General features: G+C 39.9%; 1 protein-coding gene across 5 annotated transcripts in view; it reads left to right on the top strand.

Annotated features, from left to right (window-relative positions):
* The window catches only part of IL1R1 (interleukin 1 receptor type 1), an 81,895-nt gene that overhangs the window by 46,393 nt on the left and 10,011 nt on the right, over positions 1-25,491 (top strand). For all 5 annotated transcript variants that reach the window (XM_061626820.1, XM_061626821.1, XM_061626819.1 and 2 more), the window contains 7 exons: positions 5,429-5,495; positions 8,797-9,022; positions 12,261-12,438; positions 17,003-17,171; positions 17,754-17,819; positions 18,501-18,609; positions 24,955-25,100. In XM_061626820.1, the coding sequence (XP_061482804.1) occupies positions 5,435-5,495; positions 8,797-9,022; positions 12,261-12,438; positions 17,003-17,171; positions 17,754-17,819; positions 18,501-18,609; positions 24,955-25,100 (955 nt within the window). In that variant the 5' untranslated portion in view covers positions 5,429-5,434. The remainder of the gene's footprint in view (positions 1-5,428; positions 5,496-8,796; positions 9,023-12,260; positions 12,439-17,002; positions 17,172-17,753; positions 17,820-18,500; positions 18,610-24,954; positions 25,101-25,491) is intronic.

Raw genomic sequence — 25,491 nt, 5'->3', positions numbered from 1 at the left:
AGTGGAATGGATTATCTGGAGCAGGGGTCACCAGTGTGATGTCCTCAGAGGTCTTCCCTGGTGTCTACAGGGCCTCCTCCCCCTGCTGAGTTTAGGCTTGAAAGAAGCTCTGTGAAGTGTGTTTGTTGTGGTGTCTGCGTGTGTTGCCCACAGGATCAAAAAGTTGGCAACCCTTGGTCTGGAGGAATAGGAAATATCCTAAAAGAGAGGGAAATCAGATCTTTAGAGATACAGAACATATTTGCAAAGTTCAATGTATGGACTAGACTGTTAATGTGGTGGTGGGGAAACCCTTGTGTCACCTGTGCAGCCATGGGCAAGCTGCATAGTCCCTAAGAGCCAAGTTGCCCCCCATCTGGTAGTTGTGGACAAGTTAGGGGCTGGCTTGTGCAGCTGTGGCAAGCTGAGCAGGCCCAAGCCAGCTGGGAAGGACTAGCCTCAAAGGGAGGCAATGGTAAACCCCCTCTGAATACCGCTTACCATGAAATCCCTATTCATAGGGTTGCCATAAGTAGGGATCGACTTGAAGGCAGTCCATTTCCATTTTGTGTCAGAATCTAAACTTCAAGAGCTAACACTGATTTTTTTATGTGCCAAGACTTAAAAATTGTGCTTAAACTGTAACAATTTAAAATAAATTAAGAAATCTAGCTCTGCAAAGCTTCATTTGGAAGAGCACATTATGTATACATGTGTAATCTGAAGCAAAGGTAGCTAGTTTTCAGCGCCTGTTTAACACCAGCTTTGAAAAATATACTACCTTTTTGCCAAAGGAAGGCTGAGTGGAGTTTACTCTGAGGAGGCTGAGGACAAGAAACTAATGGTAGCTTTTCACATGACATTTTGTACTAAGAGTGTAGGTAATATGCAAATCAGGTTAATTATCAAGGGCATTTTTACATTTTATTTATTTAAACTGTTTACTGCTATATATTAGTCTGATTTCAGTTGGCCTTCAATAATCTAAAACCCAATAACATGAAGCATTGTAAGCAAAACAAAACCTCATTATTCAAGGCTGACAAATTTAGCTTTAAGCATGGTTTCTACTATTCTATTCTGGGAAAGAAATTAGACGAAAAGTCCTGTAATTTCCTCACTCCTCCTGTACCTCTTTAAAAACTGTTGCTAAATTGGTTATCTTCCAGCCCTCCAGTAAGACAAATTGCATTTATTTTGTTAGAAGATCAGCAACTTCATATTTTTGTTATTTAAGGGCTTGTGGGTGGATGCTCTTCATACCCAGTGTTTATTTGTAATGAGGTGCTTAACTCTGTAACATAATCTTATTAATTAATTAATTTCCATCCATTTTTTGTTTAAGGCTGGTTTTCTGCCCCACATCTTTTGCAAAGAAACTGGTTGTGATGTTTCATTCAGCTTCTCTGCAATCTTTCCATTTTCTTTCAACAATCCATTCATAGTTGCATTTACTAATGGTCTGACTCTCCCTGGCTGGCTTACTGGTTGTGGTTTTTTTTTTAAAAAAAGTAGATTTTTTTTTAGTCTTTCAGTGTCTCTTTTCCCCTATTTGCTTCATTGGTAACATATATTTGTGTTACCAGAGCTTGTTTCCCCTTTTGGTCGCCTCATTTGGTCAAGACTTACACCTTTTAATTAAGACAGCCTTGTTTTTCCAGCTTTCTTGACTTATTCCATTAGCTATGCTGACATCCTCTTGGGCTAGTTCCTAATCGGAGGTATGAGCTCTAGTTGAGCTTCTTGTTGTGGTTTTAAATAACGTCCCAAGAATCCTGAAGACTCTCCCTTTCATCTTCTTCATAATGAAGCCCACCATTTTTGAGAAGTTTCCTCTTTTGAAATTAAATGTGATTACATTGACATTTGTTGGCAACTTTCCACTTCCATGTAAATTGAATTGGATAGGACTGCAATTACTGTTCCCAACTGGGAAACTACTTTGTATTGGGAATTTCTCCAGTCATTTCTTTATTCTTTAAATCAATTTTTATCTGATTTAGCATGTTTATTTCACTGACATTTACTAAACCAAGCTAAACAATTAAGTCATGTAGAAACCATGCACTGTATAAATATCTTAAGTTTATCCAGTGGCCAAAAATATTTGTCTCACTTAAGTTGTCCTTTCACAGAGACTCTTGTCTTTGAGTTGCTAGTGTCTTGGTATGCCCAACTTGCATACGTCTGCCAGCTGGGCAAAGGATGACTTGTACTTCTTGCCACTCTTGAATAAGTTCCTGTGCTAGTCAGCTTGTGCCTTGCTTCAGACCTTTGATCTAAAATCTTACATATACCAAAGGATACCATTTAATATTATGCATAATGCCATTTTGTGTTCTTAAATTTAAATTTGATGAGAAATTAAGTATGGCATATATTTAAACTCCATATCCCCCTCCAAAAAAATAAAACTTACAAGAACTTTTTTATTCTCCCAGAGTCTTAAAGTTTTGGGAAATTTGGACACTATGTAGAAAAGAAAACTGTGTTCTGTGTACCAAAGGAATGACATTTTTTGTGTCTCCAAGGAGGACTTCTGGCTGCAATCGTGTACCCCCTTACCTAGGAGGGAGTAAACCCATCTGAAGTCAGTGCATCTTATTTCTGAGTATATACATATAGGATTGTGCTGCCAGTCATCTTTCCATATCATAGATTTAGACATGCTTTCAATCTGAGTTATCTCCTCTGAGGTTTTAGACTCTTCTGTGGTTACTGTTTGCACTACATTCTCTCTAGAGAGCCTCAATACACCACACAATAATATTAATCGTGCCCTAAATCTCTGCTTGTTGTTGATTACAGAGCAGTTGGACAAAGTTACACAAGATGAAGAATTTCTTTTCAGCTGATGCCATTGTTAATTTAGAGAGTACAGAGATGGATAAGTGACTAATAATTTGTAATCCTGAGTAGAGGAAATGACTGATTTACTCTTGTGTTTCATCTATGGAGTTAAAAACTGAGCGTAGTTAAGAAACCTAATTTTGTTGTGTTTGGTCAATTAGAAGAGAATGTTAGCGGTATTCTTTATTATTTTCTCTAAGGATAAATCGTGTGAGGTCCAAACTACACAATGCATACAGCTTATTTAGCACTGATCACTACTGTTTCCCAGAAAACCTGCTGACACGGGTTCCTGATCCAGATCGGGATTGCGGCATATGGCAAGGTTGTGTGTATGTGTGGTGTGACACATTGCTCTCCATGCAGTTTTCCTGGCAAAAGCCACTCCCATCAAATTTCCCCTGGAATGCTGTTTACTGCTTTGGGGGTAAATAGCAACTGAGGTGGGGGGAATCTTCTATAGGAAAAGAGTGCAGGGAGAAAAGAATTATCCCTCCCAAACTGGATTTGGGCACCACACAGCTGCTTTTTCTTTTTGAAAAAATGGCTAGTGCTAAGCATGCTCTATAAGAAAAAAATGGTGTGCTTAACATAAACCTCCCATTTGCAGCTCTTGTTAATGTAGAAGATGGTGTGTGTGTTTGTGTGTTTGTGTGTGTGTGTGTGTGTGTGTGTGTGTGAGAGAGAGAGAGAGAGAGAGAGATGTTGTGAACACCTATGGAATATTGTTAGTGACAGCACTTCTTCTATTGCAGTTGCTTCCAATCTAGTGCCCTCCAGGTATGCTGGAGCTCAAAGTGCATCAGCCCCAGCCATTGGCTGTGGCCAGTGTGCTGACTGGGACTGATGGGACTGATGGGAGTTGTAGCCCCAAACATCTGGAGAACACCAGATTGGGGAAGTCTGTTCTAAGGTATGCAGTCAGGTTCCTAGATAAGTAAACTACTTGGCAACAATCTAAGCAATATCCTATGTGTCTGTAAATGGGGATGCAGTATTCTATTTTCTTATTGAAAAGCAGTGGTTGAACTGTTGATAGGGCCGGGCTGATGTATGTATGTATATCCCACCCTTCTTCCTAGAAGGAGCCCAGGGTGGCAAACAAAAATACTAAAACCAATCTAAAACATTTTAAATACAAAATATTTAAAACATATTAAAACACAGCATCTTTAAAAACATATTCAAACATCTTTAAAAAAATCTTTTAAAATTATTTTTTAAAAAGTTGTAAAACATCTAAAAAAGTAATTCCAACACAAACGCAGACCGGGACAAGGTCTCTACTTAATCCTTGCATACAGACTACTTGAAGACTTCTTCCAAAATGCATTCAGGGATACCTACCTTGCTTTTTTTCTTGTATCATGTATCATCTTGCTATAGCAATCTAAAGCTTTGAGCCCAGTTCTCTTCTTTCTACACTCAAGCAGGCAGGCAAGGGGCAACCACCATCACCACTCTGTGCTTGGTCTCTCTGTCTCCGTCTCTCTCTCTTCCATCATCCCCTACATTTGAGCAGTAGACAGTGCTTCTACAGTACCCAAAACACTGTTTACTGTGGAAGCGCCTGTGCCACCTGGCAGGAAGAACTATTTTAGCCACACATGAGAAAGCTGCCTGCAGCAGCCGCAATCCAGTAAACAAGAAGCCACATTCTGACTATGTGCCTCCCCATGTGGCCTGTACCCAAAAAAGACTTTGGTAAAACAAACTTCTTTCCTGGAGGATTTGTTATCTGAGGTATTACTGTACTGTATTTTTGCATCCTACCCTTTATCCTTTGAATCCTCCTTAAGTATTAAGTTTTTAATGTTTTTAATTGTTGTAAACCGCCCAGAGAGCTTCGGCTATGGGGCAGTATACAAATGTAATAAATAATAGTAATAATAATCTGAGGTATTACTGTACTGTATTTTTGCATCCTACCCTTTATCCTTTGAACCCTCTGAGGTGGATTAGGTTGAGAGATTATGGCGACTGGTTTGAGGGTGCCCAGTGTTTGAAACAAACTCTCCCCATTCTACAATGACACTCTTTAATACATCAGGTGATCAAGCAGGGGTTCTTTACAAAACAATTCTGCTTTTACACCACAAATAGCTACAAATAGGTATGTGTGGACAGATAAGTAACTCTGCTAACCACCGGAGGAGAAGGAGCATGTTCTCCTGGTCTCCTCTCCTCTAGCATGGGGGCAGTGTCCAAGCATGGTCACTGCATCCTCAACTTAGTTAGCGAGATAGAAGTAGCATCTTTCTTATCCAGTATGTATTGCTATTAATAAAATAGTCTTGTCTTATTTTGAAACCAAGTCCAAGTCTAGGTGATTCAGAGCAAGGAAAAAGCTTGCTTTCTCTCAGGTAAAATCACACTCGTGCTGCACAGAATACTACAACTAAGCTTAACTCTGCTAATTTACTAATACTTTAATTGGTCTTACCTGCCATTAGAGCCAACATGTTTGACTTCCTTTCAAAAGTAATAGTCATAGCATCAGATAGCCTTCCCCCTATATACATATTGTGAACTAATTGGCTGTAGTAGATAATTTTAGTCAGGCAATTAAGGTTTGAATATCTTTCCATTCCTTTTCCAGCTGAAGATGATCTCTGTGTTGCGGCTCACTTGTTGGATCTGTCTTGTTTCTTCTTCGTTCAGTATTTGTAAGTCAAATTTATGTTTCTTTTCAGTTTGATTGTGATGCAGCTAATATAAGTAAACTATGTCATCATACACCCACCTACTTTCTCCCCAGCTTTACACAAAAATGTGTCAGTTATTTACAAGATCAGTTGTTTGCTTTATTTTGCACGTTCAGACTGTTATTTTATGTCCTCCTGCTTGCTTAATTACTTAAATTTAGAATGCATGTACTGAGAGGCACAGGTGAAAATTGATGCATATGAGGGAATATAAAAGCTGTCTGTAGTGCTTAACTTGTGCACAAACACATGTCAGCAGTCACGTGATGAACAGCCATAACAGCTTTATATTCCCCTCCTCCTTGCCATGATGTATATGTCAACCAGGGTTGCATTTTCTCAGTTTTGTAAAAGAATATAAAATGAAGCCCATTTTCTAACAATAAACTGAAAAAGCTATTCTTAAAGACACTTATTCTTCAAAAGACCTTTAACAATATTTTTTATGCATACCCCCATTCTGGCTCTTGTTTGTATATATTTTGATACTATGATGCCTTTTTCTTTGCTTGATGAATGCATTGTTGAAATGTGAACCTCTCATAACCCTTCTTGAAAATCTCAAGTGACATTCTTTTCATCTCATATTAAACTAACCTCTTAAAGAGTTAAGATGCTTAACTACTCCCTCTCCCTCACTTGTTATAGGAAGATTCATTCTATATTTTATCACAGTGCACTCAAGCTACAGTTTATATCTCTGGCCAGTTGAACATGCACATAACTGCTGCAGGGAAGATTTGTGTGTGTGTGTGTTTAGTTCACTGGCTGTGGGGTTTCTGAGATCCATTCATATGTAAATTTAAGATTAAGTAAACTGTAATCTTTTACATTGCCAGCATAGTATGTGTGATATTTAGTGGGACAGCATTGGCTTCCTGGGCTTTGGTTTGCATTTCTGTTAAGAAGCCAAACTGCATCCTCAATTAAGTCTAGACTAGGGATAGATTTCTCTCCTTTTTTATGTTTCATTTTTAAGTGTGGCCTGCTAGTGGTTGTTAATGATCTGATTCCTTTTTCCTCTGATATCTTTTCATTTTTCCAATCTCCTCATATATCTATATCTATATTTGCTTTGCAGAGAATTATCAATATTACTCTGAAAAGTTCCACACTATGAAACTATTATATCTACTTGCAAAAACTGCAAGGAAACTGAGGGTGCTCACACATCCTCAAATTGATAAAAGGTAGGCAGGCAGAAAGAAGCTAGGCAATTTCTGATTAGGCTAGTGCTTGGAAAATGGGCTACCTGACCTAGAGAAGGCTTTGATCTTCAACTGAACCTTTTTGATTGCTGGGTGGATCTCTGAAAACCCCTGAAATTGGTGGGTGGACCTTCGCTGACTCTGCATCCATGTCTTAGCCAATCAGAGGGATTGAAAGGAGGAACCTGAAGTTCTGAATGCCAAGGCTTCATTCCAACAGAATGCAAGGGGGGTAGTCTTTTAAAGGGCAAATAAAAAACAAAACTTGAACACACAGCAATCAGCTGTTTGGCAAGAAAGAGAGAGAACAGAAACTAGCTCCCCATTCCAAACAACTAGTCATCTTTTAAAAGGGGGTGTGGCTCCATGCACTGTTTTGACTGTCGGATCAGGAAGAGGAAGCATATGCACAGGACTTGTTTTTGCATGTGGTTTTTCTCATTCAGCCATAGATGCTCACACAGAATCTCTTCCTGTGCATGTATGCCCCTTAGTTGGATGAGGGTGATGATCAATCTCATGTTGTACTTTATTATTTCAAACCAATCTCCCTGTTGTTTGTGTTTGGTTGCTTAATACGCTGCATGGCCTTCTCTGTAGTTTCCCTAATGAGCCTCACCTTCGCCAACCCAATTATCAATATTATAATTGCTATTTATTCACAAGCCTCCACTGTTATCAGTCTTTATTCTGAACTCTGTAATGATTGCCTGCTTACATTTCTTTTCAAGTGCACTGCAGAGCAGTCAGATTAAGGCAGATAATCAAGTCAGTGTCATCCTCCCTGCTGCTTACAATCAGCACATCATTCCCCTCTGCTGCTTTCTGTCTGTCAGTTACAATCAACACTTCATAGACATCAGTGAAAGGGAATATACATTTGAAGAGCTCACATAGAAAGTGGATTGATAAAAGTAACACTCACACTATTGATGATTTCAAAGTGAATTTTTTTTAAAATGAATTGGAAACAATGAAGAATGAATCAGAAACCAGGCACGGAGAGTTGCTGCTTCAAAATTGTCTCGGCAAAGATAGAGAATATCAGAAATAGTATTTAATCCGATGGCAAATTATTATTGTGGAAACGGAGCCCATATCTAGTCTAGACATTCATTGTATAGTGTTACATTTGCACTGTATAATGTTGTTGGTGAAATCCAGAGAGCTTCACAAGAGCTGTGAAGACAGATGCACTCTTTCTCCTGGCTCAGTTTTGGACTGGGGTCAGTAAACTGTCCTATTCCCTCCTTCAAGTCTGGAAATTCTTCCTCTATCCCATCCAAGTTCCATATTTGGACATAATTCCATATTTGGACCCTATGGCTGCAGTCCTAACCACACTTACATGTAGTTGAATCCTATAGGATTTGGCTGTATGACATCACTGGGAATGAAACAGTCCAAATAACAATTCCAGGATTGCAAGGTCTTCCTGCCCGGTGCTTTAAGTTGTTCTGTTCATGCTCCAGGGCAGAGTCTCTCTCAAAAGCCTCCAGTCAGATATTTGTGCTGTTGCAGCTCCTAGATAAGTAGGACGGGGGTTTTTTGTGTGTGGGGGGGAGGATAATACTGGTGAGACGCAGGTAAGAGAGGCAGAGCGATCAACCTTGGAATCAATTGGAGCTGGAGAATATTTTAGAAAGGTAAGTGCTTCATAATGCATCTGAGCATTTTTGGGACAAGTTCATACTCTTAGTTGGGCAAGTTCGTACTGGCTAGATAATAATGAGTTTTGGCAGCATTGCGGAATGCAAGAAAGAAAGGCAATGTTGTCAGAGATGAGGCTAAAAATGCAGGAGAATGATGGAAAGTTGTGTAGAGAATTTTCACTGAAAACACAGCACCAGTATGTTTGCAAACTCTAGAATGCAGCCATGAGGGCAGTACAACAAACCCATACCTGCTTAATGGTTGTTCAAATTCAGAACAATATTTGCAGTAGCTATGTGCAAGCTTACTGCCAGTGTATCTGTTCAAATACTTGAAATATGTCATTTGTAACTGTGGTAAGCACACTTTCATGGAAACATTATATGCAATCTATTTATTAGGTGTACGCTTGAAGACCTATGTGCTTGTAGGAGAGCCTACATCTATCTGCTGTCCACTAACGATGTTGGCTTCTAAACAATCTAATTACACTGTGACTTGGTACAGAAATGGTAGCGATATACCAATAACTACAAATAACTACTCCAGGATCCATCAACAAGGAAACTGGCTTTGGTTTATCCCTGCGAGGATAGAAGATTCAGGAGATTATGAATGTGGTATTCAGTAAGTTTACGTGAAGTTAATATTTTTTGATTAAATGGTGCAGTTGAAAATGCAATTCTATAGCTCTAATGTAAGAGAGTTCCAACAATGTTAGGGAAACAGAATAGAATAGAATCTTAATTGCAAAGTCTGTAGACCATACCAAACAAACAAAATACATACAAATATAGAAAATTATATAGGGAAACAGAAATATATACATTTTGGTCATTTTGTATTAACAATTTTTTGTTGGCTTCAATTGTGTAACATTCAGTTGCAAATAAATCTACAGGCAGAACATAAATTATAGTTTCTTTCAAGCCTGAGGCACACTTTTATTTTAATGCAGTGGTGGGAAACCTCCAGCTTGCAGGTCTAATTAGGTCTGATGGGGTCCTAATTTGACCCAAGAGGACATTTTCCCCAAACCATGCCCACTTACCCTATGATGTGGCATCAGGTGTGTGGCAGATGTGGCTGCAAAGGAACAGTTGGGAGCTTGAAACACAGCTCTGATTCTTGCCTGGGAGGTGGGGCTCCCATTCAGTGCCAGTCAGCCGATTGACACTGACTGGGAGCCCCACTAAGATTGGCTGCTCTAGGAAGTTCCCCATCATGACCTCCATAGTGCTGCTAATGGGGCTGATGGCCTAATGCAGCTGATCAGCTGTTGAGGGCTGAGACCCAATACTTTGTATTCAAACCACTTGCAAATGGACTTCCAAGGGGATGGCTCTTAGTAGGCATCACCTGATTGAGGCTGGGAGCCATCATCTTTGCAAGTGAGCAACCAGCAGCATCTGATTGATGCTGACAGCTGCCATTCAAAGGGATTTGGTAAGCTGTTTCCAAGCTATCACTTGATGTCAAGTGATTGACAGGTATGTGGCCTGGCTGACCTGTGGAAGTTGGACTGTGTGGGGTGGAGGAAGGAAAGATCTATCCCACTGGCTGGATCCAGTTTCCTACCCCTGTTTAAGTTACTCAGAATTGTTGCTTATTCCCTGTCATATGTATTAAGAATATGTGTTGTCATTCCTTATAGTGATAATACTTAGGGAGGGAACAAGCTTCTCTCCCCAGAGAGCATTTTTTGTTCACATAATATGACAGAGGACCAAGCATTACTAAAGAGCATTTTTATTAAGAAAGAAATTGGCAATGATATACGCAACTAGCACATGGAAGTATGAGAAATGAAGAGGATGAGTGAGTCAACTCTTAATTTGTTTTGGGTTCTACTTTCCTGCTACTGCTATATTCATTCTGTCAGGTCACAGAAGCAGCTATGGGTTCTTTTCTTCTACTCCTTGTGGCAAAAAGACCGTAGGGACTCTTATCCTGGAGACAGTAACCTGATTAATGGAACGTATCTTCTGTGGGATAAATGGCCCCAAACATTTTGCTGCCTGAGGCAAAGGACAAAATGGCACCTTTTCCCATTCTGTGTACAAAAACCAATGGCGCTGGCAATAGGATAGAATCTGCATTGCACCTGAGGGCATGTTCTTAGGGTTAGCAGAGAGTAGACCATGTGGCACATAATCTCTGTCTGTTCCCTGCTCCATAGCACCTGCTGCCTGAGGTAGATGCCTCACGCTGCCTTATCATGGGGTTGGTCTTGATCCTTGTACAGAGATTGCACCTGACTAGGAGATGGAAGCAAATGCTCTCCATGTTTATGCTTATGGCTTGGATGTCAATTAAAAAACAACCAACAAACAAGACCTTGGCTTCTGGTAGAAGCTTCATTCCTGTTTTTTAAAGAAGAGTATCCTGAATAAGTGTGGGCACAATGTTAGAGTACAGGGCTTTGATCAGGAAACCTAGGTTCAAATTCCCACAGGATGAGTAGGTTGCTCTCAGGCTGTGTTGAGAGGATTGTACAAGGCCTTCACAAACCATGGTGATCCTGGCTTATTTACCGGTTTGTTAACCAATATTAAGCCAGAGTTGCCCAGGTGGAGGTAACTCTGGCTTAATGCACTCTAGAATGTTTGCTCAGAAGCTGGTGCATGATGCAGGGGGATGGGAGCGGGGAGGAGTGTGCAGCTATTGCACTCATACTGCACTTCAGCCATAATTTATGAAGATAGTAATCTGAACATAGCCTCAGTTTAACCTACCACACAGAGTTGTTAGGCTCTAAAAGACTATTCTGATATTCTTGGAGACAGAGCAGGATACAAATGTGTCTGACGCTGTGCTAGTGGTTTTCCACTGGTACAAGTGGACTTCCTCTTCCTCTTCTTTCTCCATGCACTTCCAAAATCTGCTCCAGATCCTCAGGAGCAGATTTTGAGGGTGTGTGGGAGTAGGGATGGGTAAGAATTTAGATTCAGTTCACATTTCAAGCAGAATTTATCAAATTCGCACTTTCTGAAACAATATGAGAACCGAATCACAGCCATCCTTCGAAATTCGCATTTATTAGAATTTTGGGATGCAGTTTGCCAACTAAACAATATTTACAAAAATGCATATATAAGGGAAATGTGCATAAAATGAATATATGAGTGAAAATAACATGCAAAAAGGCATGATATGATGAGAAATGGCTTGTAAAAATGTGTACCTTTGTCAAAATTGTCTACAAAAATGTGTTTATTTGCAGAAATTTGCACTAGTATGGTGGAGAATTTTCATGAGGATTTTTTTTAAAAAAATTGCAGATTGCTGCAGAAATGTAGAGGAAAAGTGAGAAACTGAGAGAACCAGAAATGACAGATCTTTCCATCCCTATGCGGGGGGGGGGGCTGCAAGAAAGAGGAGGGGAATGTTCTAAAACGCAAGTGAAAGTCTGTTGTGCATGCGGAATGGCAGCACTGAATATAATCCTGTATAAATGAAATGATTATTTATATTTTATCTAGTACAACTCTTCAGAACTATTAACATCATGTTGTTTCAACTAATTCTGGCATTTTGAAACTAAACCTGGCCACAGTCTCCCCTCTTAATCTCTCCCTTACTCATTTTCATATCCTGGTTTTTATATAGTTCTTCCTTACAGTTGCTAGAACAGTAACAAAAGCATAACCAGATCTAGGGGACTTTCTAGAATATTATCTTGAGTTGAAAGAAGTTTTTACTGAAGCGTGATTGATCTCCAGATCACAATATTCTAAAGTGCATCTAGATCTGTTTATTTTCATGGCTTTTCCCTCTAAACTTTAAATGCTGATATAATGCCAGTATTTTATGTGTGTACCTCATAATAATGAATTGAATTACTGAGATCTTTTTGTCATTACAGAAATTCAACAAGAGATAGCAATTCACTAACTGTTTTCAAGAATGATGATGGGTTATGTTATAATAAAAAGTATGCATATCCACAACGGACACGATTGTATAGTAATGGAAAGTTAACTTGTCCTGATCTCCAGAATTTTGAAAATGGAAGGACTTCACTTGCTTTGCATTGGTTCAAGGTAGGTGTCTTAGTATGTTATAACCTTTTGCATGTTTTATCTTGTTTTCTGTATATAATGGTAATGACAATAGGAGGAAAAACTGACAATGTCTTTTTGTACTGGCATATTCTAAATTGGGTGGAGAAGCACTTTCAGGTGGTGGGCTGTATTCACTTGTGGATAACCCTCTGAGAGCCTTGTGCTAAACCTTACAGTTTAAAAGTCATAGCGGAAGGAGGAAGAAAGCAAACACAGGCACTAGCTCTTAGTTACAGAGTTCTTCTAACAAGTAGCTGGAATAGAAATAGTTTTAGACAGGAGAGGGGAACCTGTGGCCCTCCATATGTTGCTAAGCTACAACTGTCATCATCGCTGGCCATTGACCATGTTTGCTGGGAGTTGTAGTTAAGCAACATCTGGAGGGCCAAAGGTTCCCCACTCCTGGTTTAAGGAAAAGAGGAGCTAGAAGTTGCTGGTATCTCAGCACAGCCAATGGAATGGCTCTGCCTGCCTTCTCTCCCTCTGCTGATGAGAGATTGTTAGCAAGACTCCTCTACAGACACGTGTTTCACATTCAGACATTCTAGAAGTCTTGTGAATTAGGATCTTTAGACATTGGCAGTAGTGCATCTTGGTAGTTTATCCAGTAATTTACACAGGTCTTAAAACATGGGGGTATTTATTGAGCATACACACATGTTATAAACAAAATGCCCTAGCCCCTTTTAGGGGTCCTAGTGGCTGGGGTCTGCTCCCAGATACTCACCCAATAGAGCTCAAGAACGACGAAACAAGATGGAAGGAGAGTACATTTATTGCTAACACGTGCACATGGAGAAGTAGCAAGCTAGTTCTGGCTCAGCTAGGCACAGCCAAGTCTTTTATCAACTTTGTTTTACTAATTATGCATACATCATTATGATCATAATTACATCACTTTAATCCCTGCCCATCTCCTTCTGGTAACGTTCCCTCTCTTCCTAGATCCATATTTGGAACTTGTTTTTCACACTTGTTTTGTTCATTTTAACCTTGTATCTGCAACAATTTTTGATACTTTTCTACAGTACAGCTGGACATTGCAACAAAAGCCTGAGACCTTATTTTTGCAAACGCAGCTTTAAACAAACAATGATAATGCAAGTCAGCAAATTAGCATTTCTTTTAACACACACACAAGTAAATTAACTGTCAGCAAATTAACACACAAGCAAGTTAACTTTCAGTTTACTGTGCTACAATTTCAAACAGGCCCAGCACTTTTTACTTTAAGCAACAAATAAGCAAAATACATTTGTTTAATTCAAACAAATAAAGTTCAGTGTCACACACACACAGAATCAAAACATATACATTTAACACTTCAATAGGGAATAGCTCAATACCAGTACATATCTGTTGACATCAGTGGGGATAGCTCAGTAACAATATGCATGAGGGAGTTAGCTAAATCAACATAAGCATAGCTAAATACACACACACAAAGGAGCAAGCACACAAGAGGAGATTGGGTGGGGGTGAGTTCAGCACAACTGAGGAAAACACACCAGCTTGCTCTCTCTCTGGGCTCACTTTGTAGACTAGGCCTCAGTCATGCACAGCTGGGCAGGGAAGATCAGAATATGGCTTCTGAAACACAGTCACACACACATAGCCAAAAGATAGATAGAGGAAGCAGATGTGGAGGCTACAATTTGTAGGGAAAGAACCTCCAGAAGTCAGGATTGTGAGCAAGATATACCTTTCTGAGCCCCAAGTGGGCAGTCTGGAAGTAGAACTTGATCATGTTGACACTCCTGAGACAAGCAGGGAAACAGCAAATACAGCAGGCAGGCTGTGAAATGGCTTCTTGGATCTTTGCTTTGGCTAGCAAAGATCCAGGGGAAGGAAGGAAGGAAAAATTGTGGAGCCCTGAAAAGGGCTTTTGAAGCTACTTCAGCAAGCAGGGACCTTTGTTTTAGCAGGCAGGGGCCCAGATATAGTGAAGAAAAAGCAGGGTAGTCAGACTCCCGGCTGGCTAAGCGATTCAGCCGGCAATTTCAGGTAGAGTGATATTCAGCAGAGTGGAAGTTGGTGACCAAGACCCAGAGCTAGAGCCCAGAACCAGTGATTCAGCAGGTGATTTCACAGTGGGACTGGGCAAGCAGGACCCAGAACATGGCTCTAGGATTCCAGTTTTTATATCTTTGTGGACAAAAGCCTCAAAGGAGAATGGTGAATTGACTGGATCAGGCAGGTGTCCTTCCTTAATTTCCATACCTATTATGAGTTGTATGGTCAGGGTAATGGGCTTTACTTTTGTGAAGACAGGTGGTAGCATTCACTTTTTAGCTAGCTTCATAAGATTTGATCAATGGGCTCCTCTCCTGAGTGCCAAATTTTCACAATTGCTTTTGAGATTGCATTGATTGGCTTGCTAGAGGCCATGCATGTCTGGTGCATATGACTGGCAACATCCTCTTGGTTGAGATGACAACCTTAACTCTTTCAGCTGTTTTTTTTCTACTTGGTCTCAAGCAGCCTCTTTGCAAAGTAAACCAAACTGAAGCCATTTAAAAAATCTTGCAGGCCATGTTAGGGTGGAGTGTCTCTCAGGTTTATGGGCTCATAGCGAGCCTGCCAACAGATGAAGTGGCTGTTGCTGACTGTTGATCAATTTATAATGTGTTTTTAGTACAAACTTCAAAATATGGGAAATGTGGATTTTGGCTGGTAAGATGCTTATTTAATTATTTTTCCTATTTTTTCTTTTTAAAACAAATCTTAATGATATTTTTATAATAAGAAAACAATAACAACATACACATGGAGCATCTCACACATAAAGGTAAATATGACAAACAAGCAAGCTATGTTAAGGGAAAAGAGAATAACTGTTGAGATGCAGCTGGGAACAAGTGACATTCCATTTTTTATAATAAATCTGAAGGCAGGATTATCTGTTTTTTCAAGGAGTGAGAACACTGGCATCTTAAAATGTGTATGTGTGATTCAGTGCAATTCAGTGTATAAGTGCTTGAGAATAAACATTTTTGGAAACTTTTAAGTATCTGATGCTAGCACTATTCATTTTGGAAGAAAATCAAACCAAACATGAACTTGCCACTTAGAAATGCTAATAATTAAGCAGTATATAAATGCCTTGAATAAATTGGTCAAATAAATAAACTTCCCAGAAGTGAGTAGCCTGCCCCCACCCACACATTTCCTGCCAGAGGTTTATGATGTAAAAGAAAAAAAATTATTTTGTAAAGTGGCCCTGCTTGATCACCTGGAATCTGGTGACATGGATAAGACAGACTAGGACTGGGGAGACCCAGGTTCAGTTCCCCACTGAGCTGTGAAGGTCACTGGGGGATGTTGGGCCACTCTGTCTCAGCCTAAGCTACCGTACAGAGCTGAGAGGACAAAATGTGGGGAGAAGGGGAAGGACCATGTACATCACCTGAGGTCCTTGGAGAAAAGGTGGAATATAAATATAATGAATGAAATTATTCAACGCTTGGGGTGAATCTGGCTTTGCAGAAGTTCTCCACTGTTGCCGGCTCTTGCTTTCCAGTTTCCCTTCTCTCCCATTTCCCCCAAACTTAACAAGTTTTTGTGGGTTGGTGAGGAAAACAGCAGGCAAGAAATCTGTCTAACACAGGTGTAGCTAACATATTGGCATTCTAATGTTGTTGGGCTCCAACACCCGTCAGTCCCAGCCAGCATGACCAATGGTCAGGAACGATGGGAACTGTACTTTTGCAACATCAAGAGGGCCACAGGGTTTGCCACCCTTTGCTCTCTCTTCAGGGAGCATGCTTGGAGCCTCTGTTGTAGACAGGGGCTCTGGAACTAGCTTTGGGGCTAACAGATGAACAACAAAAGTGGATCCTGCAAACATCCAGCACCCACTGCTTACTTGTCTGAAGATCTCACTGCCGTTTGTACAGCTGTACATTTATATAACATATAATCATCAATCTCATTTAGATACCTATTTGGTAATGTGGACTGATTATATCAATCTATATGTTTTAAGTTTTATTTTATTTAGACAATTTATATATTGCACAGTTTATATATTGCAGTGACAAGGAAGTTAGGATTGACGGAGTAAAGTCAACTGGTGATGTTTTTATCTTCCCTTTTCTTTCCTTTTCTTATATACACAATGCAGAAAGGGCTTTAGCTCTTGTTCGTATTTCTACCCCTGCCCCACCCCAGTGAGAAAGAGGGTGGAAGATTGGAGGCTGGCACTAAGCAATTATGAACTAAGATGAAATTTGACAGGCTGCATGTTGACTTGTAATGGTCTGAGAAGGTTCTGAACCCATCCTCCCACTTCCTTTTTTCCCCTTCCAAGTATCAGGAATGCTACTTGCACTTGCCAATAAGTTCTTTTGTGAATGGAGATAAATCCTTATGTGCAGCTCTCTGCTCCTTCCTACCAGTTGTCCTTAACTTGTGAGTCTGGGTCCTGTTGATTACTTTCCGCCCTCCCTTTTATTGTGCCATTCTGTGTTTGGGCTCTGTAAATCAACTAAGTTTGTTGCCTGCAGCTTTTCAAATTATCTTTTTCTGTCTGTTTATGTTTCAGGCATGCACTCCTGGATTACCTAACGATGGTAGATTTGAGCCTGTTAAGAACTTCCTTTTAATTAAAAATGTAACTCAGAAAGATGAAGGAATGTATATATGCCAGGCAACATGGAAATATATGGGAAGACAATATAATGTATCGTGGGCCATCAGTCTGACTCTTTTTGGTATGTGTTTGAGAGAGGGCCAAAGGCAAAGCCTACCTCAGAGCCAATACTGCCTCCAAGACCCAACTGCAGTGCAACTATTCTTCCAAAACAAACACACACACACTCCTTAGGGTGGGGCTCCTGAAAAATGTTCACTGTGTTGCATGAAACAGCAGTGCCAGAGGGGAATCACCCAAAATCATGCAATGGAGCTCTGCTCCATGCAAAGTCCCTCCTCCTGAGTTATTCCTCCCTACCATTGTAGTTTCATGAGACACAACCCACAATGCTCAGGAGGTTTCTGTGCTCCCTGGAAAGGCTTTTTAGGAGGTGAAGGGAAATGTTGGTTGCACAGACTGCCTTCTGTCTGGGCAACCACTGGATATATAAACCTTTGTTTTCAGGCTGCCAATAAATGCTTTAGTGGGATATGCATCATGAAATTATTTTTCTGATAAGTAGTAGTAAAATCAAAGTTTGGTAATGGGTAAGAATCGACAGTAACAAAAAAAATCATATTAAGAACTTCCAAGTGCCGCAATGTAATAGATTGTGCAACAATGATTTGTTGTTTCTGTTAACACTTCTTTCCTTTGTTAGGTACTCGAGAGGAAAAAGCATTAGACATCATTTATCCAAATAATAATTCAATTGAAGTAGAACTTGGTAAGCAACCACTTTATTTTAATGAAAAACTATTTGTTCAAAGTCCTAAATGACTCAGAAACCTCAGCTGGTTCAAAATACAGCAGGCAGATTACTGACGGGTTGCTTTTAGATCTCATATAACTCCTGTTTTAAAACAGCTGCACTGGTTCCCAGTTTGTTTCTGGGCTCAGTTAAAGGCGTTCACACCAATGTTTACAGCCACCAATGTTTTAGGTCCTAAAAACTGTGTCTGAAAGGCCGCCTCCTTCCCTACCCACCCACTTGGGTGTTGAGATCAGCAGAGGGGGCCCTTCTGCTGGTTCCACCACCCTCAAAAGCTCTGGGGGGTGGTGGCCCAGGAGAGGGCATTCTCTGTGGCAGCCTCTAAGTTGTGGAACTCCCTACCAAGGTGCGTTTCACAACCTCACTGTACAGCTTAAGGCAAATGCTGAAGATGCATCTTTTTACCTTAGGCTTTGACACCTGAGATCTATATTTTTTTGGATCCATCCTATTTTGTGATTCTGGCAATTTTTGTTTTTAACACTTTAAGGGTGTTGTAACCCACTCTGGTACCTCTGGGTGAAGGGGGGCAATAAATGCTGCTGCTGCTAATAATAATAATAACAATAATAAATAAATAAATAAACTAAATTCTAACATGCTCTGTTATTTGCAATAATTATTCCTTGTTTATAGGGTCCAGTGTTGTTATGAACTGTAATGCCTCATCGGGTAGTTTCAGTGGTCCAGTTGTAGTTTGGACACTCAACGATGAGGATTTAGGAACAATACGCACACCGTATTTGTAAGTACTAAATCAATTTTCTTTGGTTTTTTGAATTAGGATATTCTGGGGGTTACTTTATGGGACTAGAAATTGAAATAATTGTAAGGCACTGTAATCCAGGGTATCCAGTGTGGTGCCTTCTAGATGTTGTGGACTACAATTCCATCAGCCCAGCCAGCGTGGTCAGTTATCAAGGATGCTGAGAATTGTGGTCCAGCAACATCTGGAGAGCACCACGTTGGCTATTGCTGGTTGTTAAAAAGCTTCATTCAGTTCGAATAGCTTGTTAATATAGTAATCTGACAGGAGCCTTACAGGAGTTATAGGAGTTTTAGCTTTTGTCATCCTGTAGAAAAGTGCATTTACATAATTTAATGTTCAGGGTGTTTATCCAGAGTATAACCAGTATAAAAGAAATTCAGTTTTGGACTTCATAAAATATGGGTTGTTGTACTTTCGCTTCTCTGCTCCATCTGGACATGTTTATTTCAAATATTCTAAAGCAGGACATCTTAAGATTCAGGTTGTTGTGATGGGTCTATTCCAAGATAACTATCATACTCTTCCCTTAGTCAAATCACAGTTTTCCATACAGACAAAGGCAGGTCATTATACTGGATGGACGAAAAGCTGCCTGTCTTCTCTGCTGAGGCTAGGGAGTATCTTCACTTGTCTTGGTTTTCTCTGACTGAAAGAAGGCTTCCAAACTTACTTTGATCAAGTCTATGTTACAGAGACATTCCAACTTTCCTAAAAGCTATGTTAGTGTTGCTAGTTAAAATGTACTATAGTGTACAGAGTGAAGAGCTTCCCTTGTGTGGAGAAAGAGGCTTTTCATGGAGTTAGGACACTGCATGTAGCAAACTACTCTATATTTTACAGCTCAGTGGAGCTGATGTCATGTAGATGCTGTTTCAAGCAGTTTTCTGTGTGGACAGGGGAATGCTTAGACTGGCCCCAATCTATGGCAGAGCTGTTTATTTGCCACTTGAAGAGTTAACAGCTGCAGCTCTGCCAAAAACTTAGTCTCCTAAAGATTGCCCTCTAATGAGAATATCTCACTGAGGAAGGTGATTCCATCTGCCCCCCATGCATTTCAGTTTGAGACATATGTGTTAGTAGCAAGCTGCTTTCTTAGAATTCTGATTCCTTTCAACCTTACCTTACCTGATCAATAATGGCCCTTCTCATTGCCATTCCCATTGCAAGTTTGGATATTCTAGTCAGTCCTCTTGGACCAGTCTTCTTGGTATTTTCGACCTTGGAAAGTCAAAAGACAGACCCCCACGCCTAGAAACAAGTCTTATTTTCTCCTGCTGTTTCCTCCTCTCTTGTGGAAGGATATGTCAATTTTGGTCCTCTCAGTTTCTCCTTTTTCCAATCTTAAATTTGATTCTCTACATTTCTGCAGCAATTTGTGTGTTTTTTAAAAAAAACCTCATGAAAATTCTTCATCATCTTAGTACATGATTCTAATAAGCACATTTTTGTGTGCAGTTTTGACCAATGTACACATTTTTGTTGGCAGTTCCTCCTACTTTAATACATTATTGTATGTTTTCACTAATGTATTCATTTTTCTGCACACGTCCCCCTAATACATGCATGTTTGTAAACATTGCTTAGTTGGAGGAATGCATTGCAAAATTCAGATGTGCAAGTTTTGAAGGAAGGTTATGTTTCCATTCTCACATTGTTTGGTTCTCATACTGTTTCAGAAAGTGAAAATTTGATAAATTCGGCTTTAAATGTGAATTGATCTATTTTTCCCCCATCCCTAGTCTCTCCCTTCAGGAGCTCCTCAGTCCACTTTGGATAAATTTATCTTTGACTGTAGGAAGGCAGTCAGGCTAAGTTAGCATATGACTAGGGACATAGTTCAGTGATAGATCACATGCTTTGCTTGCAAAAGATTTCAGGTTCAGTCCTTGTCTCCAGATAGGATCCTTATCTGAAATCTTAGAGAGCCGCAGTCAGTCAGTGTAGACAATACTGAGCTAGCTGGACCAATAGTCTGACGTATTATAAGGCATTTGCCTATGTTATTGTGATGAGAATGCCAAATCACCTCAGTCAGTTTTGCTTTCCCAGTGGCTCTGTATTTCTCCCCCTCTTCCACAAGACTGAAGAAGTTGGGGGCATACTGGTCATACTGGGTGTGAAATTATGTTCAGAGACAAATTTCTCTGCAGGAAATAATCCCTTAAATTAATACTTACAGTGTTGTGAGAATTGCTAACATCCCTAAACCAAACAGGACCTGTGTTTTGTATCAAAGCTGTATCTGTCAGGCCATTCTAGAGATGCCCCTGGGTTTGACTAAATTAAGAACCTACACTTTCTTCCGATGGAGTCATTGCAAAGCTGAAGTCATCAATCAATCAATCAATCAATCAATTTATTGCAGTCAGTAGACCAGAAATAAAATAGAGTAAATAAGTACAAAATTAAGATACAATAAATAAAAGCAGTAAAATCATACAGTACTCTACAAACACTCAAATGAATAAGACAGTAGCAGTCATATAAGCTAAAGTAATCCAAGTAAAGCAATTTCAGGTAGTCAGTTATTCTTTTGTTCTCACTGCTATTGACAGAAATTTAGCAACTGTCAATGACACCCTTGGAGTTTTGTCTTCCATTAAATATTTGACATATTTGTTCATAAAATTGAACTGACCTTCCTGGTAACTTGGCCAATAATTGATCAATCATATTTTGCGAAACCCCAGCATAAAAATTGCAAAACAGAAGGACATGTTCAATGGATTCTACCTCCTGATTATTACAGGGGCATACCCTTAAGGAAGAGGGGTGCCTGCAAACCTGCCACATAGCATTTGAGAGGGAAGAACATTAAATCTGGCCAGAATAAAAGCTCTTCAGTATTTGGCTACAAACAAGTTCTCGCGGTAAGCAGCTTAAATGAAAAAGACCAGATACCTGAAGAGCAAGGTGAACAGATTGTATGTGAATGAGCCAGAAGATCTTGGAAGACAATATCCCAAAGTCTTTGTTTTATTGATGCAAATGCATGATCATATCCCAGCTGAAGGAGGAAAGAGGGTGACAGTCCAATACAGGCAGCTTTTCGGGCAACAAGTTTTGTCCAGTGACTATGGTATGTATCCCCTGATAAATGTACTAGCAGCCCTATACTGTCAGGCCCAGGATGAGACTCAGGAACCAGACCAGAGGTTGTAAGTAATTCGTGTTTTATTAGGGTAATGTCCAAACAAAGACTGCGTCTTCTCATGAAGCAATACAGGGATACAAGTCCTGCGGCACTGGAAGAAAGTTGACAGAGCAAGGGGCTGCTTCCCGCCTGTTCTTTAAGAAGGGGCCAAACGGGCGCGCAACCTTTCGCTCCTCCTTAACTGCCCCTCAGGTACTGCCCGCCTTCCCCCCCTTCTCTCCTGCCTTTTCAGCTGTCTACGTGTGCGCGGTGAGGGGGGAAGCATCACCCCCTCCTCTTCTGAGGTTTCCGATTCCACTATGGGGGATAGGGAAGGAGCTGATGGTAAACTGTCTCGCCGCTTTTCTGCTGTGGGCAGCCCTCCCTGTTGCTCTGAGCTGCGGAGAAGGGGGGGCGTGGGAATGTCCAGGGAGGATTCTGAAACTCCAGAGCTCTCAGGCTCCCCGTTGCTAGGCGACCCTATCACTGGCATTTCCTCTGTTTCGTCTTCACTCCAAAGGGAGAAAGTTCCTCCCCCTTCCCTCTGCCATCCATCTGAATCCTCTTCTCCCAACTCCCCGGGACCCCCGGGACCCCAGCTCTGCCTCTCGACATATACCATCTTGAAAATAAAGATTTTGCACCAAAAGTTTAAGTCTTCCAGCCAAGCTCTTACCTCGTGGGCATTTCCTGTTAACAGTTAATACAACTGCATTGGGAGCACATCTTGGAATCTTGAGAAGAGCTCATAAGAATTTGACATCAACATCACTTAACTCAGATAACACTCCCCTAATCCAGATAACCTCACAATTGCTCTATGGAGCTTCTATCTTAGCATTAAAGACCTTAATAGCTTCAGGTATATACTGACCCACTTTGGTGTCGAAATAGCATTGTATAAAAGATTGATTAACTTGAACTTTCTGGGAGGTGAAGCACCTATGAATAACCCAATAAAAAGAGTGATGGGATACTACCTCCAAATATTGGAAACTTCTCACTTGTACCAAGATTTGACACTGGGAAAATTTCTTTTAAAAAACCAAAACCTTTGATTTCGCATAGTTGATCTTTAAAAGAGTTTTCATACAGTAGTTAGGAACTTTGATAACAGATGTTTTAACCCAAGTCTAGAATGAGAAACAATAACTGAATCATTGGCATGGAGTAAGATGCAAATTTTCCTATCTCCAAGTTTCGGTAGGTACCCATCTGGGTCACTTAAGGCATTTTCAAGATCATTTAGGAATAGGATGAACAAAGTAGGAGCAAGAATATAACCTTGCCTAACTCCCTAGGTCATAGGTATGTCTTTGGTAAGCTGTCCCTGATTGCCACATCTGATTTGTAAATGGGTATTGCTGTATAAAGCCTTGATAAGGCAAAAAAGTCTTTTGTCAACAAGAATGTTATCCAGCTTCTGCCGTAACTTGGCCGTAGGGATAGAGCCCACAAAGGCAGTAAATAGTTTGCCTTGCAAGGGTCTTGTATATTTCTCAGCAAGATAGGAGAGCACCAGGCAGTGATCAAGGGTTGAGTGATTCTCTCTAAATGCTGCTTGAAAGTCAGTGAGTAAATTATCAGATTCCAAAAAGGAAATCAAACTGTCACATGAAAACATAGCATATAACTTCCCCACTAGATGTGAGTTAGACAGTGAAAAAAGCAGATAAGAGAAAAATCAACTCATTTGAAATGTGGTGTTGGAGGAGAGCTTTGCGCATACCATGGACTGCGAAAAAGACAAATAATTGAGAGAACAAATTAAACCAGAACTATCACTAGAAGCTAAAATGATGAAACTGAGGTTATCATACTTTGGACACATAATGAGAAGACATAATTCACTAGAAAAGACAATAATGCTGGGGAAAACAGCAGGGAGTAGAAAAAGAGGAAGACCAAACAAGAGATGGATTGATTCCATAAAGGAAGTCACAGACCTGAACTTACAAGATCTGAACAGGGTGGTTCATGACAGATGCTCTTGGAGGTCACTGATTCATAGGGTTGCCATAAGTTGTAGTCGACTTGGAGGCACATAACAACAACAACAACTTCCCCACAATTAATAGCAGACGATAGGCCTGTAGTTTCCTGATTCATTGACTTGCCCTTTTTTAAAAAATAGGCACTGCTGTTGCTTTCTTCCAGCTAGTAGGCATCTTAGCCAAACTATTTAATGTTGTAAGAAGAGTGGCCAACAGTGGTCCCCACCAATGTTGATTTACTTTTATAAGTTCTTCAGGGATATAATCAATTCCTGGAGCCTTCCCGCTTTTAAACAACTGGATTATAACTAAGATGCTGTTTTTTGGATACTGTGGATTTGTAATCATCTTGAACTCTTCAAGCATTTGAGAATAAAACTTGACAGTGTTTTGGGGGGTAGTATATCCTGAAAAGTGAGTAGACTTTTCTGCTTTCAGCAGGATAGCCAATTTATTGTTACAGAACACTGTCCTATTTGGTCAGGTTTAGGGACAATGAGATCTTTTAACCTAGACAATATAGATTTTGTTGTAATGGGCATATCTGATTGTTATACTATAATTTTATATTCTATTTTTGGATTTTAAAAATTCTGTTTTCTATTGTTTTGACAAAGGACAGCATACAGATTATTTAAATGTATAAAAATAAATAAAATAGGCAGACTAGAGAGTTAGAAACAGCAGTATTGGGCTAAAGAAAGCTAGGACTATATTGCAATGGTAGCTATATAACTGCACTTTTAAGTCCCCCTGGCTTGAAGGCAACAGAAATGTGTCCTGTTTTATAAGTATTTTGAAGTTTATAAACTATTGGTGCGCTGTTGACATATCAGTAAATGTAGTTTTAAATTAAATCATTTGAATAAATAGAATCACATTAATTTAATTGGCAACGTTTCATATATCTTATATTTGATTATTTTGTCTCTTTTTTGGCGGCTAGTTAAATATTTACTTTTACAAGGGTATCTGGCTACTGGGATAATACACAGAAACGAAAGTGAAAGAAATAGCTTTTTGCCAAAACAAGAAAATGTATTCCTTTCCCTACCATTGAAACAAAGTCCTTTCTGTCTTCTGTATTTTTAGCCTTTTTCAGCTTTTCTAAAGCAGAGTGTGACACCACACCACACAAATCAGTTCAATTATATTTTAATGTTTGGTTTTTGTCTCCTTTTTTCGTGACATTAGCAATAAATCACCTTCTGGAAAGCTTTGGATAGTAGGAGAAAAGTTTAATATTTCTGAAGTGAAAGATAAAGACTACAAAAAATATTTCTGCACTGTATCATCTTCTGAAGATGTAAGAGTTGTGTACCTCATGTTAAAACCTCCAGGTAAGTGTTATATATAAGATTTGTTGTGAAGCCCCTTGTAAGGTCACATTCCACTGTAGTTGTACACACAACTGGAACAATGTGTTAAAGGCTGCAGCAAGCTTCAGAGACAGTCCTGATAACATTTCATTTGTCATGTTTTCCAAACGCTTCTATTTGAGCAACTGATATTATGGGGAAGGGTTGTGGCAATGAGTGTCCACAGGAATTTTTCCTCAGCGGAGCAAAGTAAAACACTGAAAGTGGGGAGTGGGCTAACTTTTCTCAAAAAAAATGAGAAGAATAGTGCCTGTATGCTTTGTCTCATCTCACAAGTTCTACAGATGCTAGAAGCTTGTTTAAATGAAAGCTGGGAATCGGGGGATTATGGTCAATCTGGGGGCCATATGGC

This window comes from Rhineura floridana, chromosome 5 (genome assembly GCF_030035675.1).
Source record: "Rhineura floridana isolate rRhiFlo1 chromosome 5, rRhiFlo1.hap2, whole genome shotgun sequence".
Classification (NCBI taxonomy): domain Eukaryota; kingdom Metazoa; phylum Chordata; class Lepidosauria; order Squamata; family Rhineuridae; genus Rhineura; species Rhineura floridana.
The sequence above is the reverse complement of the archived record's forward strand: the minus strand, read 5'-3'. Positions and strand labels throughout refer to the sequence as shown.